This window comes from Petromyzon marinus, chromosome 20 (assembly GCF_048934315.1).
Source record: "Petromyzon marinus isolate PM22_M1 ecotype Great Lakes invasive population chromosome 20, UKy_Petmar_22M1.pri1.0, whole genome shotgun sequence".
In the NCBI taxonomy this organism is placed as follows: Eukaryota; Metazoa; Chordata; class Hyperoartia; order Petromyzontiformes; family Petromyzontidae; genus Petromyzon; species Petromyzon marinus.
Genome location: NC_133686.1, coordinates 8,688,774 through 8,706,250, shown reverse-complemented (window position 1 = coordinate 8,706,250; position 17,477 = coordinate 8,688,774). Strand labels below are relative to the sequence as shown.

The following is a 17,477-nucleotide window of genomic DNA, read 5'->3' as shown; positions in this document are numbered from 1 at the left end:
GGGCAATTTTAAAAATGCATAAATGGTTCTATAATAAGCAAGTGTCCACACAATGCATCAAGGCAACATCACAACACGTGCACGTGAATAATTGACGCTGCGGTTTGTATTTCAGCAATACTTGTTTCACACTCGTTGGCCAGTGCGGCCGCTGTCAACTGCAAAGATGCTTTGGACCAGGGAGTACAAGTGAAGTGTTTATATTATTTATATACTCACCTTCTTGTGTATCTGCCGTTGTTCAGAAATGTATCTGCATTATACATTTCAGTCGTGTTAGGTCGACGCGACAAAAAACACGCGGCCTAAGAGACGTCTTAATCTTTTTGATGCACACAAGGACATCGGGGTACCCAACGGTGCAAATTCCATACATAGATGGTGACCCGATAAACACGGAACGTTGGACTAACGTTCATCCAACGGTTCCGACCACGTGCCGACATTGTCGCAACGTTGCGCGTTTAACTGGGGAAGTCGCATCGAGGATCGGCTTGACGCGACGTCGCGTCAAGCCGATCCTCAAGCATCGCCGCGCAGACAGATTCCTTCCGTGCATTTCTCTCCACAACGTGCGTTAACGCGACAAAGACGCGTCCGTGCGTTCGCATCGTCGCCGCACGGAGTTGCTCTGTGGACAGCACGCCTCTTTTTTTTTTAGGACACGTGGGGCATCTGCGGCATCTGCGGCAGCAGCATCATCCCTGGCCCTGACTCGCGGCATGCATTCATCACCGCAGTACACTCGCGGGACCTTGTACGTTGGAAAAACAATCACACAGGACAGCCGGCTTAACGTTCCCTCCAAGGACGGTGTGCACTTAATGGTACTGTGCCGGCAGCACTTGCCCAGGGTAGCTCTCTGTCTAAGAGTTTGAATTGCTGAAGCAGACTTCCAACAACAAGAACAACAACAGTACACTTCCGGTGGCTCGTTCAACCTCGCTTAGAAAATAAGAGATTAAATTGTACCTTAAGAAGGCTAATGGCTTTGCCTTATACGAAAGTAACAAGTTAACAAGGCTTTTTGCATTTTTATCGGCGCTGCCATAAACGTGCTATAAACGCATTACTTGGAGCATTAAACTTGTCGGAGAATAATAAAATTACAGCAGGCTGTTCCAGCCATGCAAATAGTTATTCCGCTAGGGACGGAAAATGGCTTTCCAAAGCTTTTTGCCGCGCCTCTGCATTGCGGCTTGATTGGCCATAACAGTGCCTTGTTTACAGCAAAAGGCGTAACAGCAAACAGCGTAAAGAGTTGATTGTGTTTTATGGAAGATCGAGATGCAATTGTTTCCTGGAAACAAAGCCCATGATTTTAATCAACAAAGCCAGCGAGCGTATAAAATTGACATAATGGGTGATCAATAGATGTAGGATGTGCAATCGGTTTAAGTGGAAATAAATGCTAAACGTAAACGGTATGAAGAGCAGAACATGTCATAATAGCTTTACATACGCATTCAAGATATATAATTTAAGCTGTGGCAAAACTGATTTTCAATTGATTTGTGAATTAAATAATATAATTGTTGCTTACCATCCACAGACCTCCAGACAATTAATGTAGTAGTGAAAGTAATGTTAAACAAAACACAGTGAACTCTTGATAAATGCAATCATTGTTGAGACAGCTTGGTATTTTTGTTTCTCATATATTAAATTGAAACAAATACTTTCAGCGTGATGACAGGAGGCTATGCAAGTGCACCCTAACCAGACTGCGTGACGCGTCTTTCACTGCTTTTGGCCTCCACTCCACAAATGGAAAATTTTAATCAGGAATTGTGTAAATGAAAAAGCTATAAGGGAGATATACTCTTCCATTGTTGGTCACTGATTAGCAGCGAGGGAACACATTGGGTGAACATATCTTTTGTATCGTCACATTTCCTGAATGTACTTGTCCTAGAAGCGAAAAAAAACATTTTACTCCCTGCTTTGAAACATGAAAACAGTTATTCGTGACTCTTTTATCTTATTCTTCCTGTTGTCTTAAAACAAATTCTTGATACCCATTATATTTTCAGTTCTTCTTTTCTCTTGTGGTAACTACAACCAGTAAACGTTCAACTAAACACATATATATTAATAGTAAAAGCACCGATTTAAAGCACAGTGGCAGCCTAGGAATGGAACGCGTCTGAGAAAACGCACATCAAAGCGACGGAGCGATTAAGTGACCTCGTGTGCAGCTGCGATGTGGAATTGTTAAGTCACAAAATCGTGAGAGGTGGTGACGGCTTTGGGAGGCTCAAGCAGTGGATCGATCAAGTCTGACTATGATGATGACGACGACGACGGTTTTAAGCATTTATAATACGTGCGTACAAGTGTTGACAACCCTTTTAGCTGTGAATTGTACGTAGCACAAAAAAATAACCAAACTAAACAGCGACAGTCAAAGAATAAAAAAAAAATCACAGAAACGTAAAAAAATAATCGCACCGACGACAACGACGACGATGACAACAACGACGTCATCATCATCATCGTCGTCGGTTTTGTTGTTGTTGTTGTTGTTTCCACCTCACCGAGCTGCTGGCCGGCCATGACGCGTCCGTTCTCCCCGGCCACGGCAAGCCGGGCGCTGCGCTCGCTGGCGTACTGCACGAAGCCGTAGCCCTTGTGCACCGAGCAGCCGACCACCTTGCCGTACTTGGAGAAGAGCGTCTCCACGTCCGGCTTCTTGACGATGGCCGTGTTGAGGTTGCCGATGAAGACGCGCGAGTTGATTGACCTCGGGTCGTTTTTGTTGGTCACGTTGCTCGTCTGTGCTTTGCCGGTCATGTTTGTGTCCGGTTTTTTGTTGTTGTTGTTGTTGTTGTTTGGCCGGCGAATGCTTTCAAACAGTTAGCTGGGTTTTGTGGTGGGGTTTTTTTCTTTCTTTCTTTCTTATTGTTTATCTTCTTTTGTTTGGGCGTTATTCAAAGAAAGTGTCCTGTGGGTAACAACAAAAACAACAACAACAAAAAGGGTGGGAAAATTAGGCACATGTTGAATATATGCGTGCAGGTTAAAATTAACTGCATGTTCACGCGTCTAAAAAAAAACAAGGAGTTTCCTGGGCAAGCGTTTGCATTGTGGCAATGTCCAGTGCAGTGCAATATTTTTTACAAGGCTATTAATGGGTCAACTAGATCTACTGACCGCGCTAGAGATCGGCACTCTATGGGGATAATGCAGCAATTATAAAAGTCGGGTACTGCTTTACAAAAGACAATATTTACACGATGATGGGTCGATAGCGTCATCATTTGTTATTACAATCACATCTTGCTGGGGGTAAACTGGACAAACTCTGTACAGTATATCTAAATTTGTGTTATTTCTAAAACATTTAACTCAGCTCTAATACAACCCACAACTGAGACACATGCAATTATTTGTAGTTGTAACCTGTAGCTGCAATTTAATATACGCCTGTCAAAATAAGCAAATAATGTGCAGTGGAAATTAACATCAGTTTCAGAAGACTATAATTAGAAGGCTCTAAATGGCATTTTAATCGCAGTATACCTAAATTCAGTGGTGTATCCAAGCAAATCATTAGGGCCCCCTTAAATGGCATTTCAGGTAATGAGTGGCAATAGCTGAATTAGCAGCTTAGCTGCAATCAAGACTAATATTTAATTAAGAACCCTCCTTATTTTATAAAGGAAATTAAAGTATATTCCAGTGAAAATAAGATTTCGAATTCAAATCGCATACCAGGCCAATTTCACTTTTGCACGTGCATTCAACTTGATATAATCGGTGGGCAATTAGCAAATGGAGGTACTATGTTCATAAAAAAGATGAATATTCTAACCGTGCACGTCCTATGAATTTCTGCAAAGAGGTTACACCACAGTGACTCCATCCACAGACTTACTGCCTCATTCACACGTTCGGAATTGCTTCGGCGGGATGAAAACACAGAAGTGACCGTGTGATGCGTGCAATTGTGCAGCAGCCGATGTTCAGGTTGAGAATAAAGAAACGAAAAAGAGGGTGATCGCGCAGCAAGACCATCTCGTGATTTGCCCTCCACACTCAGAAGAGCATTCAAGATCCACATCTCAAGTTCTCCCCCCCCCCACCTTTATTAAGTGTATGTGCTCCCCCCCTCTGCCCCCCCCCCCCGCACCTCAAAGGAACACTTCTATTCCTGCAGAGTAATTATTTCATGCAATGCACTTTGGGTGGGGAACAAGCAAAAATATAATGCGACCTGTGCATTTAATTAATGCATTTATTTTAAAAGACTTGATACATATTTCATTGAAACAAATGAACAGCTGAAAACGGAACGTTATCAAGTCTCTATGGAAAAAAACAAAAGGCGCCACTGGAGTGTTAAAGAGACATTTGAATAACGGCTTAAAAAAGCAAATGGCTGGTCCATCACGTTCAATTGCTGAAAATCAGGCACAAAATGTGTGAGATAAAAAAAGGACACTTGGACCTTTAAAATTCCGTGACACACAAAAATAATGGTCAGAGCGGTTTGGGACTGACTCTTAGTTTTGAGCGATGCATTTAGTAGGCCATTTCTGTTATGCACTCAGACATTCTAATTGCATAACGAAGTGCTAATACTTAGACCAATGTAAATATAGGACGATTGCATAAGGCATATTAAAGTGATTTTACTGGGTTATACACACAATATAAGTGCGCAAACAATATACCTGCAGGTTTAAAACTACATTACTTTAATTGTGTTCAATAAGGGTAATTTAACAAAAAAAAGTAAAAGGAAAAAATTATGCTACAATTAAAATGGCCAATTTACTTTTGTTCAGATAGATTAGTATGCAGTTTGTGGTATATATGCATCACTTTCAGTGCTGTAATGTCTTCATGTATGAAAGAAATGCACTGTACTTGTTTACTATACATTGGAAGACCATTTCAGAAAGCTGTAACCCGTTACACCTGGTTTGAATTGGTCACTCTTGCTTACAATGACAAGCTATTTGACATCCACCAAACAATCCATCAACGTTGATAAATGGAATTCTCTGGGTACGCCATTCGGCTCTAATGGACAGCTGATGGGATACAAAAAATTGAACACCCACGAATGCCAGGTGACAGCGACAAGCATTGTCCAACCACGAGGCTCCCCAGTTGTCAGTCGACGTTGTGGACATCGACGGCTGAAGACTGGGGACTGCAAAATCACGAGATGAGCAAAGCGTGCAAAATGCAATCTTGAAAAAAAATACTTTAATTATAATTAAAGTGCGTATCTCTCTCTAAAAGTCTTCCGGGCATTTATACTCCCGATTGCAACACAGGCGCCGAGGATGCACAATAACAAAGATCCCCTGCACTGCTATACCACATAGACTTTTGGGTCTCAGCAAGCACCCAGTAACAGTGCACAAGCTGAGTCAACCTCTGGGAAGCCGAGGAGCGGTTCAAATATTCGCTTATGTTATTGGTCATGAGGAGGAATTGAACTCTGCTTCACTTACTCCGTGTCGCCTTTAACAGACTCTTGGGGCAATATTGATTGGAAGCTTTCGTGACTGCAGGAATCCACACTCTTTTGTTCTTTCGGTAAAGTCACGTGGGTAGAACAAATAATATATCACGACGTTTCGATCGCAACACAAGCAACCGTCCTCAGGTGGGAGTGCTGTTATTGAGCATAGATGAAGGCCGGCACGGCACACGAGGGGGTGGGTGGCCAGGACCGCGCCCGGCCGCCTTTGTCTCCCCAGTGGCGATGTTTACACATCGCATCAGGTACTCGTTTGAGGTTAAGTCGACCTAGGGGAGGCCCAGGACCGGTACATATATTTGTCACCGGTGTTGGCCGTGAGTGGGAATCGAACTCGGGTCGCCGGGTTCGTAGCGCAGCTCGCTGACCACTACACTACCGCTCCCCACACACACACGCATACACACATCTACCCGACGATGGACATTGCTTCCATCAGGTATTCAAACATTAAGCGATCATCTGTGAGTGACCGGTCATGTTATGTCCCCTGGACATTTTTAGAATTACCGTAGCTGGTGTCAGTGTCATGACACTCATGCACCACCACCCGAAGCATCTCCCGTGAATCACAGAGCACATTGCTGCCGCCTTCGGGCTCTGGCATCCATAAAACAGCGGGATGTGTGTCTGTCATGCCGAATGTGTGACGGCTGTCATTAGTCTCTGTTACATTGGCATACATTTCTGGAGGAAACCAACGCTGCAGAACAAGCCAAATGTCAAAGGGTGTGATCTCAAGAGACCTTACGATCAGCTTGGAGCAGAACTCCCTGGGGTCTACAGGCGTGTTTAAAAAGTGTGCCGTATTCCGCAACAAATCACACGTCAACGCATCCTCCAGTGCTCAGGGATAATGGTGCTTGTTTATTGAATTTGTTTTCACAACTTTTTAATCGGGTATTGTACTGATGGCGTCCACGTCAGAAGAGCACCACGTCTCGATGATTTTATTAAACATACACGGGCTTGGCAAATATCCTTCCAGAGTCTCTCTTACACAATAGACTGTCAATGCCGCCTTCTTTTTCCTTGACCGTGCAAATGCCCACGTTGTTTGCTGTAAGCTTGTAATGATAAATAAGCTGACAGAAGCTATTCCCTTCTTAAATAAGTGCTCAGGACAGTTGTTCTGAGGCTGCTGTGTCCTTTTGGTTGGCGTTTGCGGCAACGACGGTCAAACTCACTCCTAATGCTATAATCTGTTTTTTTTTGTACGTCCATCTTCTTCGTCACGGCTCTGGCTCAGGATTGGCTCTGGCTCAAGCGAACCGGCTCAAAAAGGCCACACTTACCTTGCTCAGGATTGTTTGGGGCCGAGCCGCAGCTGAGCCATTGCTGAGTCGCACACGCATCTTCATAAGCAACTGAACGGTTCAAGCCCGAGCTGCGACTAACAAGAATACGACCCTAAGAACTACTGGTTCGGTACACACGGTGGCCATACATTACATGCTCGAAATATGCCTGATGATTTCCGTCTTTGGGCAACATGTTGTTTCCATGGGCATAGTCCAGTGATGGATTTTAAGGGGGGGGTGATGGGGGTGATGCCCCATCCCGCCCCCCCCTCTCTCCCTCCCTGGAAGCTTCTATATCTGCCTCTGTCATAGCCACACACCATCCAGTTGTTGCGAGCAAAAAAGCATGTTTTTGTGTCAGTTTAAAATCCTCTATGGTCACACTCACGGGCTGACAGCCCGAGGAGAACAAAGTGGCCAATCTAGCGCAATCTTAACAGTTTGTTTCCGTGCATACGCGATGGGGCTCTGACCTGTGCTCAGCACGCGCCTCAGCCCATTTGCTTTACGGAACTCGGTGCAGGCGCCTCGAGTTGGGCATTCACACGCGCACGCGGTGCGCTCCTCTCACTCGCAGCGCAGTGCAGATCATCACTCCATTCCCGTCAATGGGAATCCTTAACTTTTTATCCACCGTAGCCCATTCTCTCTCCTCGTCACACACAGCTGTGGTCTCACGCCACCTGCTAGCCAATATCGAGCTCCGCACTGGCCGAACACGTCACCCATCTTCCGTCTTGAGAGGTTTGTACACTTCAGTGAGTGGAAGGGGCATTTTTTTTTTCCGCCATGGCCTTGCTTGAGTTGTTTTCTCAACGTAAGATGTTTTTGTTTTTTCAAGGATATAATATTGAGGCTCATTGAAGCCGTTGTGAATAAATGTGTCATTAATGCCCTATATTTACGTATAAAAGTATCAAGGCTCTTTTTTTTTCTTTCAGAATGATCCTGCATTGAGATGTTCGGATAATTCTATTCACTGTGTTTGTCACGTGTGCATAAAACTGAACCTCTCCACACTGGGTGGATTATATAATCCACCAATGTACTGTCATTCACTATCCACCTCACACTTCAACCCTAAAATAGCCAATCTTGATTTGAAGCTTTCGTGACTGCAGGAATTCATACTCTTTGGTTTTTTCGGTAAAGTCACGTAGGTATAAAATAAAATAAATCACGACGTTTCGATTGCAAAACAAGCAATCATTATCAGGTGGGAAAACCACATCAATATATATTTTTTTGCTGAAGTGGGAGAGAGAGCTGCCGTGGTAAGAGGTTATACAGGTAAGAAAAGTGGAGGAGCAAGGGGGGAGAGAGAGAGTTGCCGTGGTAAGAGGTTATATAGGTAAGAAAGAGGGAGGAGCAAGGGGGGAGAGAGAGAGAGTTGCCGTGGTAAAAGGTTATATAGGTAAGAAAGGGGGAGGAGCAAGGGGGGAGAGAGAGAGTTGCCGTGGTAAGAGGTTATACAGGTAAGAAAAGGGGGAGGAGCTAGGAGGGAGAGAGAGAGTTGCCGTGGTAAGAGGTTATACAGGTAAGAAAGGGGGAGGAGCAAGGGGGGAGAGAGAGAGTTGCCGTGGTAAGAGGCTATACAGGTAAGAAAGAGGGAGGGGCAAGGGGGAGAGAGGGGGGGGGGCGCTGCGTGGACGCTAGGAGAGGGACGTGAGGCTGGGGGGCGGGGGGGAAGTGGGCGGGGCTGGAAGTGGGAGGCCGAGGGAGCTGGGGATGCGAGGGGGAAGTTAACTCATAAAAAATAGACTAGTACCCGGCAGATATGATAGACAACAACCATAAAGCAGTTAGGGTTTTACCTGGTTAATAACATCCTTCCAATGATTGCTCAATTTGTATCCTAAAATAGCCGTCTTTTTCCCTTGGTAGTCTCCCATCCAATGAATAACTAAGCTTAACCCTGCTTACCTTCCAAAGATCTGATGAGAATGGACGAACTCAGAGCGACTTGGCCAGTCCATTGATTCCAACAATGTTCTCAGTGTTGACACCTCGAGTGTGTGAGAATCAGTACTAGCCTGCATCAAGTGTAGTTTCCGGATAAAAAAATATATAAATAATAATAAACGCAGCATGGAAATGAAGCTTTTCCCAACTGTGGAGAAGCTGATAGGCTGCTCAATCCTTATCTCTGTCTCTTGCACAGCACACACTTCACCTCGATTCTGTCAGGTGGGGTGAGTGGAGCAAGTTTTGTAATTCCCTTCACAAGGCCAGGTTCAAAATCCCTCGGGGTTAGCTCAATAAACTTTGCACGCGAGGATCACAGCAACGTAATTTTATAAATATTGCACATGAATGAACAACAACTCACATTCCCCAACTTAGTTTAAAAAAAATTATAATGAAAACATTATTTATCTATGCTGCGGCCTGTACCCCCAAAACTCAACTTTGTTTTCTGAAAAAAAATATATAACAGAGATAAAATGTAAACCGTATTAAATTGGAGCAAAATCTAACCAGTCTGTTTTATATTTACAGAAGCAGAGTAATTGTTCTTTTTTGTGTAATGAGAAAATAACTCATTAATAATAATCATGAGAATAAAAGCAATTATCTTGTGCTGTATTACTCATTTCATGGTGAATTCTTTATTCTTGCCACTTACGTGAACACATGAATTAATAATTAAAATGTCTCAACAACATTATAAATAAATCTGTGAATCACGCCTGCTTAGGGCATTATCTGAGTAAAATAACCTCATGGTCAGCATTTAGGACGTAAGGAATGTCAGACTGCAAACAATGCATCTACATAATCCAATACGCTGCCTCCGGCTGGGGCTACACTGCAGAAAACGGAATGAAACCTTTTAATTGATTATTTTGTTCACTGGTGTAAATTGTTTTCCAGAGAGGTTATGAATAATCCCATCGTGCATTTTTTAATTGTTTTATAAGTCACCCTAAACTTAAAGTCAAATTTCTGGAGATTCTGCATGAATGTTTCGTGTTTCTTTTCAGTTTTACGCAGTTTATTTATTTTGGTAAAGAGCCATTCGGCTCTTGAATCGGGTGCAACCACAACTAAAAAAAACAAAAACACGAACAAAATGGTTACCTGTAAAGACCGTTGCAGAGAGACACGACCACGTATGAAATGTGTTAGTTTAATTACGAAGCATGTGATTTTGTATGATTTTCTACACGTATATACTTTTTCACGTGAAGAAGTTACGAAAGAAAATTCGTTATAAATTCTAATAATTAATAATTAATAATAAATCATTCATTATTATTTTTCTTCTCATGTAATTAGTAATTTGCAGAATGCATGCAGTAACTTCAAATTAACACTTGATGATGCACATATATGATGGCATTATCCCCGATGTAAATGATAATATTCCAGAAGAAGAAACAAAAAGCCTTGTCAATGTCCATAAAAATGTAAATAAAGTGCTCATTAAACCATTAAACAAGGATTGCCTCCATTGGAACGCGTTATTCATCTAGGTGCGGAGGGATGTCAATTAAAGTGTTGTACTTGTGTTTAATTTAAATGCGGGCAGGGCAGCTTCCGATCCCTAACTGTATTAAGCTCGACTCAATCACTCGTTAATCCAGCGCATATCAGAAGGTCATCCCGAGCCCCCTTTGTACGCACCACGGCTGGACTATCACAGATGGCCGCAAAGGCCCTTGCTGCACCGGCTCAAAACCCCTGTGCAGTATCTAATCAACGTTTCATCAGCAAGTAATTGACACGTCCATTGAGAGCACGGTTACTATTAGCGAGGTAAAAAAAACATGCATTGGAAGTGGCATACAGTAGAGCATTAATATACATGCGCGGTGTCCATATATCCGCGCGCGTATATGAGATTTGAGTCGTTAATATAGATCACAATGCGTTTCTGCCCCCCGATAGACTTCATCGTAGATGTATGCGAGGCGCTAGAGCGCGTACATGTCAAGGGGCGTAAGCACGAAGCGATTCATATTGATTCATAAGCTCGCGATGCGTCCGTCGCACCGCGTGTATAAGAACCGATGCCTTTCAATTTGAATGTTGTATTGTGTTCACACAAATATGGAATTTTCTTTATTGAATTCGATTGTGACGCTGAGTTACACTTAATACATTGAATCGCAAGGGGAGCAGAATCCTACGAAATAGGCCTTCTTTGTGCACAATATATGTTAACGGTGTTATTTTTCAAGGAGTCGTCAAGGCTCGCCAATGGGACAGCTTTCCAAGTCTATGCACAATATTATTCGCAGTGCATATCAATGCAAAACATTGCGGAGTATTTCATACAAATATCACAATTGAACATGTAGGTTTTTGCAGCCGATATTACATGACAACTCAACTTTCGCGAGGCATTCGGTGACCTTAGTCAACAATATGTTATTCCTATTAACGATTTTACTTTTTACATGAACGCACAATTACGTATTACAGAGAGAAAATAAATAAATAAAAACTTTTCGAAACGATTCGAAGCATCGTGCATCGTTCGGGTCAAGAATCAAGCTACATCGATGCATCATCCCAGCCCTACTGCAATCCGCAGCCGCACATTATCCAGAGCCTCCCTGATATCTTTAAAGTAATGATGCACAACCACAAGCCTGATGCTGCTTGGTTCTGTATTGATTTGGGACTTTATTTTCATATAATACTCCAGGATGTCAATGAAGAAGAGGAAGGTGGCTAGGACATGTACAATGAATGGGTAACAACCGAAAAGCCGAACAAGTTAGGGACTGGATCCCAGGAGACAAAAATAAAATCGGGCGATCCACGGAAGAATTGGAGGAGACTTGGCGAAGATCTTAAAAGTATGGGCACGAACGGTGGAGGAAACACAACTCCCACTTGGCAGAATATGTTTAGTTGATAACGAAATTTGCATGTTTTAGACGGGGATTTCAAGTAAAAATGCAAACAGAGAGCCATATGGTATATATATGGGATTTGGGTCTTAGGAGTATTTGTAACCTAGTAGTCCACAAGTTCATCGTGGATGAATTTAACGTATCAACGCATGGATTTTTGGATATCTGTTGCAGTTTACTAGTGGCCAGCCTGTCCAATGGTCTGGGTGACGTGACACTCACGTGACCCTGGTGAGCCATTCACCACTCACCTGACCCTCACCGCTCACCAGGTTATACTCCACGGTGGGAAGTCCGTTGAGATTCAGCGGCTACTCCCCTCGCCCGCTTCACCCCCCCCCCCCAGTCCCCGCACACCCTCCATCCCATAACCTGCATATGTGGCACGATCGTAAAGAGAGACGGTGGACGGTGGGACCCACCCCATAAAACATGGAACGTTGGGTCAATGTCGAAGAAACGTTCGTCCAACGGTTTCAACCACGTGCCAGCGTTGGCATGTTTGCTGAGACATCGCATGCTAGCTTTTATTTTTTTCCAATGCAGCGCGAGAAGCTATGAGCGAAATGAATGGGTCAAAGGTAAAAACATATTTACATTAGCCCTCATTTGAATAAACAACATATCATTAGCCTTTAAATAACTCCCCATTCATTATAATTGGTGGAGTGGTCGAGGAGAAGTTCTACAAATGAAAATGCATGCATATATACATGATAGCCATTGATTACAGAGATGATTCTGTCAATTTCAAGACAGTTCTCTATATATTTAGCTTAGCCCAGTGAAGCGATATTGCATACATTCCTGCAAACAAATTTCGTACTGCAAAGGCAACTATTTATAAGTCAAGGCTTAGAAAACTGCAAATAAGATAACATGTGCGTTTGTCACACCGATGCATCACCGCACTTGTAAGCTCCATCTGAGCTTTGAAACATTTTATCTGCAGCACTTTAGTGGTGCTGCGTAATATTTTCAGTTATTGGGCATGTAATGTCTCCCTGTTTTCGTCTCAAGGTTGTCAGCAAGGGCAAAACAAAATTCAACGAAATGTTTTTCTCAAACACTAACGGACGATATAGAAAAGCTTTAAAATAATTTTCCTGATAAAACACCGCACGATCTTCCCCGGCTGCGGAAGCGTCTGCGGCGAACGTCAAGCGAAATTAACAGCGGGCGCGCTCACTGTGAGCCCGGGACCGCGCGAAGCGACTGGAGATTAGAAGTGATGGCAAAGCCAAGCGCCAAACACTCAAGACGAGCAACGCCTGCGCCGCTTATCCCTCAGCGGGCGTCTGAGCCCAGGGGAGGCATGGCGGGACCGGGTCTTCGGCGCCAGAACGCATTTAATGCCCCGCCGCCAGCGTGCCGCTAACCCATTTGAGCACGCGTTGTGCCGGCTCACATTTGTCACGTGTCGCAGCGACGCCCCCGCGGCTCGTCCCTTTCCAAAGCCTGCTGTGGCCCGCCGCTGTGACTCTCCGTGCCTCGTCGGAAAGTCAAGTGCCACCGGAGGTCCCTTTGAAAGCCCCCGCGCCTGAACGAGCTCGCTCGTTAAGTCTGCGCCAAAGACGCGCTTGGATGCGGGGAATGAACGGACCGAGTGCGTGTGAATGCGACGCTAACCTCGCCACCGCCGACTTGCCTACGCGCGGGCACTGTATTTTCCACTGCTTGAGCGTCTGAAAGAGATCAGCCGCAGGTCAACTGTCAAGATAGTACCCTCCAATCTCCAAAAGCTCACTGACTGGAACGCTTTCAATGCCGGTGCTCTCGTGTTGCGGTGGATGCAATGTGCCTGCGAGCATCCATTGATCAAGAGGGAAAATACATTCAAGGCAGCAGACGCTCTGAGTGGCATTTAGCGAAATTATAGGAAATTAAAATGTCTTGGCAAAAAAAATAAATGTGAAAGTTTGTCAATGTTTTGATCGACATTTCCATATCTGTGGAATAACTTTGTGGGTTGATGTGTTTTAATTCATATTTTACTTATTCATGCCTCTAGTGTGTTATAATTAATACGCACTCGTAAAATATATTTTTTTGCACTAAATAATGAACGATGGTGTCATATAAATTTTAATAAATAATCAAATTGTAAATCAGTATTAGCTGCTATGACATATGGATCATAATTACTGTATGGACCTTGCATAAGGATATAGAATGAATGCTGAAATGTGCATAAAGAGGCATGGAAAGTTGCATGTCTTGAATCACACCGAGAGGAATAAAGTGGTGGGACGCATGCATCACGGAACATGTGCAAGTGAGAGAAATTATATTACTATAACTGTAGAGAAAAGTGGGCTTTGGAAGGACACATCGCTGGAAGGGATGGTCGACCGGCGGGCCGAAAAAAACAACAGAGGACAGAATATGCCGGAGAGTAAGAGACGTCCACTGTGGCGATGGAGTGATGAGAAGAACTCACAAGGAGGAGCTAAATGGATTATTGTATCACGAGGCCATTACAGGTGGTGACGGCTCGGGAAAACGTTCATGCAGCAGTGACAAGATCAAGGCTGATGATGATAACGATGTGCTCCATAGCTTTGTAAAATTAAATATGCAAATATTGCTTAGAACACAAAGACACTGTTGCTGTAACACAACGTGTGAGTTTGTATTTGATTAATCTCTGTGGATTAACATCTCAACTACATCACTTGTCCACATTCAAAAAAAAATTTCTAGAAAATAATATAGATTTCGATTTAAAGCTTTCGTGACTGCAATGATTCATCTTCTTTGGTTCTTTCAGTAAAGTCACGTAGAATGAGAATAAAATAATAAATTGATAAAATAAAATAACACAATAATATTCTCACGACGTTTCGGCCACAACACAAGCGGCTGTCATCAGATGCGGCCTTCATCAGATGAAGGCTGCTTGTGTTGTGGCCGAAACGTCGTGAGAATATTATTGTGTTATTTTATTTTATCAATTTATTATTTTATTCTCATTCTACGTGACTTTACCGAAAGAACCAAAGAAGAATATGATAGATCAATACCCGTTCACTGAGAACACATTACTAATACAATATACAATTGATGATGTTCAAGAATTTGTAGGGTTCTTTAAGGAGATTTTGATTTGCAAACCATTACAGGTGATTACATTGAATTGGTCTGTGCTAAATCTCACCAAATTGCCACACAATGGCCTTATGCTGATGAAAGTTTGCATTTGCAAGTGAATTAGGGTTGCATTTGCAGGTGAATTAGTGCACAAATGCAAATTACAGACATCACATTTACCGGTAAGCAACGTAAGCATTCTTCTAAAAAACACGTCGCTGAAAGATGGTCGAGACTAATGACGGAATTGCGACCAGAGGCATTACACCCGAGAGAGTACGTCTACTCCGGAGATAGAGCAATGAAAGTAGCGAGTGAGCAGAGGCGTATAGATTGTGTGCAGTGCCTAGATCATGGCTGGTGGCGACGATGATTACTTAAGGGCACTCAAATTGCCATATTCTAAGCCATCACAGACTGTGCTGGACTCCAATAAGTTATCTTTTCCAGACACGCAAGTCTGACATTTGGGCCACTATATATCCATCGGTAACATATACATGCTATATATAATGATATCTCTTTGTCAATCCACCGCTGGATGAACGCCTTCCCATGCCATGGGGGTTGTTTGACCATGCAATGGTACTCGAGGCTGGTCAGTAGCGGTTGGGGAAGGGAAGCACATGCCATAGTTCGCATACCTTACTGGGAGTTGAACTCAAATCACCGATTTCATACTCGAGAGTAATACCTCGATCAGCGAATATTCGTCATATGAAGTGTCAGTAAAACGAACTTTGGACGTCTTACCATTAATATTTTCGTGGCAATACAAATAAAGTTAAATAACGAATGAATACTGAGATCACTAAATAAAGAACAGATGTGTCGATCTCCAGTACGATATTAATAAGAATACAATTGTGTTTCATCACTATGTTTATTTCATTCACGTCGTGTTTTAAATTGTAATAATGTACAGTATAAAATATATTATTTTAAATATAAATTGTCTTTGTTTACATTATGAATGGTGAGTTATTAAGTGTTTAGAGTATGAAACAGTAAGCTACGAATTCTGGGAACGTATCTTCATAGTACTAATGTTATAACTTATTCAATATACGAAGTTTCAATATACGAACGAAGCTCCATGAACGCAATCTGCTTCGTATATCGAGGAATTACTGTAGTATGAAAACCACCACACCACCGCTCATCCATAACCCCTGTTGGCAACGTATGCTCACTTTATTCAGAATGAAAACGGCGCTCTCGTGTTTTGCACGTTCTCTGTTGTGATTGTTGCAATGGGTCCAATAAAAACAAGAATGAAAACGTTAATATAAACGGTGCACTTAATTGCTGGTTAAACGTCAACTAGCAAATTACCAGTGCGTTAACTGAAAACGAAAACAGCCTCAGGACATTAAAGAATCCCGGCACAGGCTTTAAGAAGCTATTTTTGGACGCAGTGGACATATACTAGTGTTGCGCGAAAATGTATTTTCGGCCACAGATATTGAAATGCTTACGTACCCACTTAATATCATGCTGCCGGGATCTCAAACAGTCGTGACAATAATCAGAGTAGATGCCGCACGAAGAAAAGCCAATGTGACGCTCCCGAGGATGGTCAAGTGAGCTCTGCAACACGGGGCACGGTTAGAATGATGTAGAGTGGCCCACGAGTGTCATTTCGCTGTGTTCCACCGTCTATGGTAATTTAATGACGCCACATTTCTCATATTCAAAAGGGATGTTGGCTCTGGGATTCAGAGATGGTTGTGTGCGATTCGCAATGTTTGCATGGCTCGGAGCCATTTCTTTCCCCGTTAACTTTAATCGGACACCAGCTGTGCGCCCTGACAGATCTGCATTCCAGAATGTGGTGGGGCGGGGGGGGGTGGGGTTAGTGGGGAGAGAGGTGGACCTGCTCCCGAGAAGAGTGGTACCCACCACACGTGCGCGCGTGTGTGTGTGTGCTCTCCAGTCGGGAGTGGTGTTGGCCACCCAACAGTCTGTTTAGGCTACACGGGGGATCTTTATCTTTGTGCTATCCAGTGTGTGTGTGTGGGGAGCGTTAGTGCAACGGTTAGCGCGCTGTGCTACGAACCCAACGACGCAAGTTCGATTCCCGCTCATGGTCAACACCAGTGACGATTTTCTGAATCGCTGCTCGGTCTCCCCCGAGGTCAAATCAGCCTCAATTGAGTACCTGGTGCAGTGTGTGTAAAAAAACATCGCCACGGTGGAGACAAAGGCGGTCGGGCGTGGTGCTCGCTAACAACACATGCCCCAACAGTCCGTTAGAGGCTATACGGAGGATCTTTGTCTTTGTGTGCGTGTATGTGTAGGTGAGAATATTTGACGTGCTCGCTCGGCCTGCAAAATGTTCCACGGTCACGCGCGACCAATCGTGACAATCTAATTAGAAAAGCATGCGTCCTGTCTGCACCCAACCCGTGCAGCCCGGGATATCCACACGTGGTGCGCTCAGATAAGTAAGCCCCGAAGAATGACCGGCGTGCCCTGCCCGCCAGGCGCGCCTTGTGTGCCACGTGCTCCTGCGACCACTCATCTCGCGGAGCGAGCCAAACTCGTGCTCGCCTGTCCACGACGGCGGCGGACGAATGGGACGTTCACGTACATTGCCCAAGTGCAAAGACAATATATCGCACGCTCCCGTCAAGTCTTTAACAGGCTGTTGGGGGCCATGCATCGCCTATGGAACGTCTCCCCCAGTACTGATGTTTACACACCGTGCCGGGTATACTTGAA

At 43.8% G+C, this 17,477-nt stretch overlaps 1 protein-coding gene across 3 annotated transcripts in view; it reads right to left on the bottom strand.

The window, feature by feature from the left end:
- The window catches only part of LOC116944135 (RNA-binding Raly-like protein), a 137,371-nt gene that overhangs the window by 46,650 nt on the left and 73,244 nt on the right, over nucleotides 1–17,477 (bottom strand). For 2 of the 3 annotated variants that reach the window (XM_032957594.2, XM_032957592.2), the window contains exon 2: nucleotides 2,538–2,944. In XM_032957594.2, coding sequence (XP_032813485.1) covers nucleotides 2,538–2,793 — 256 coding nt within the window. In that variant the 5' untranslated portion in view covers nucleotides 2,794–2,944. Of the gene's footprint in view, nucleotides 1–2,537; nucleotides 2,945–13,292; nucleotides 13,349–17,477 lie in introns of all 3 variants that reach the window. The other variant, XM_032957593.2, reaches the window with a different exon arrangement.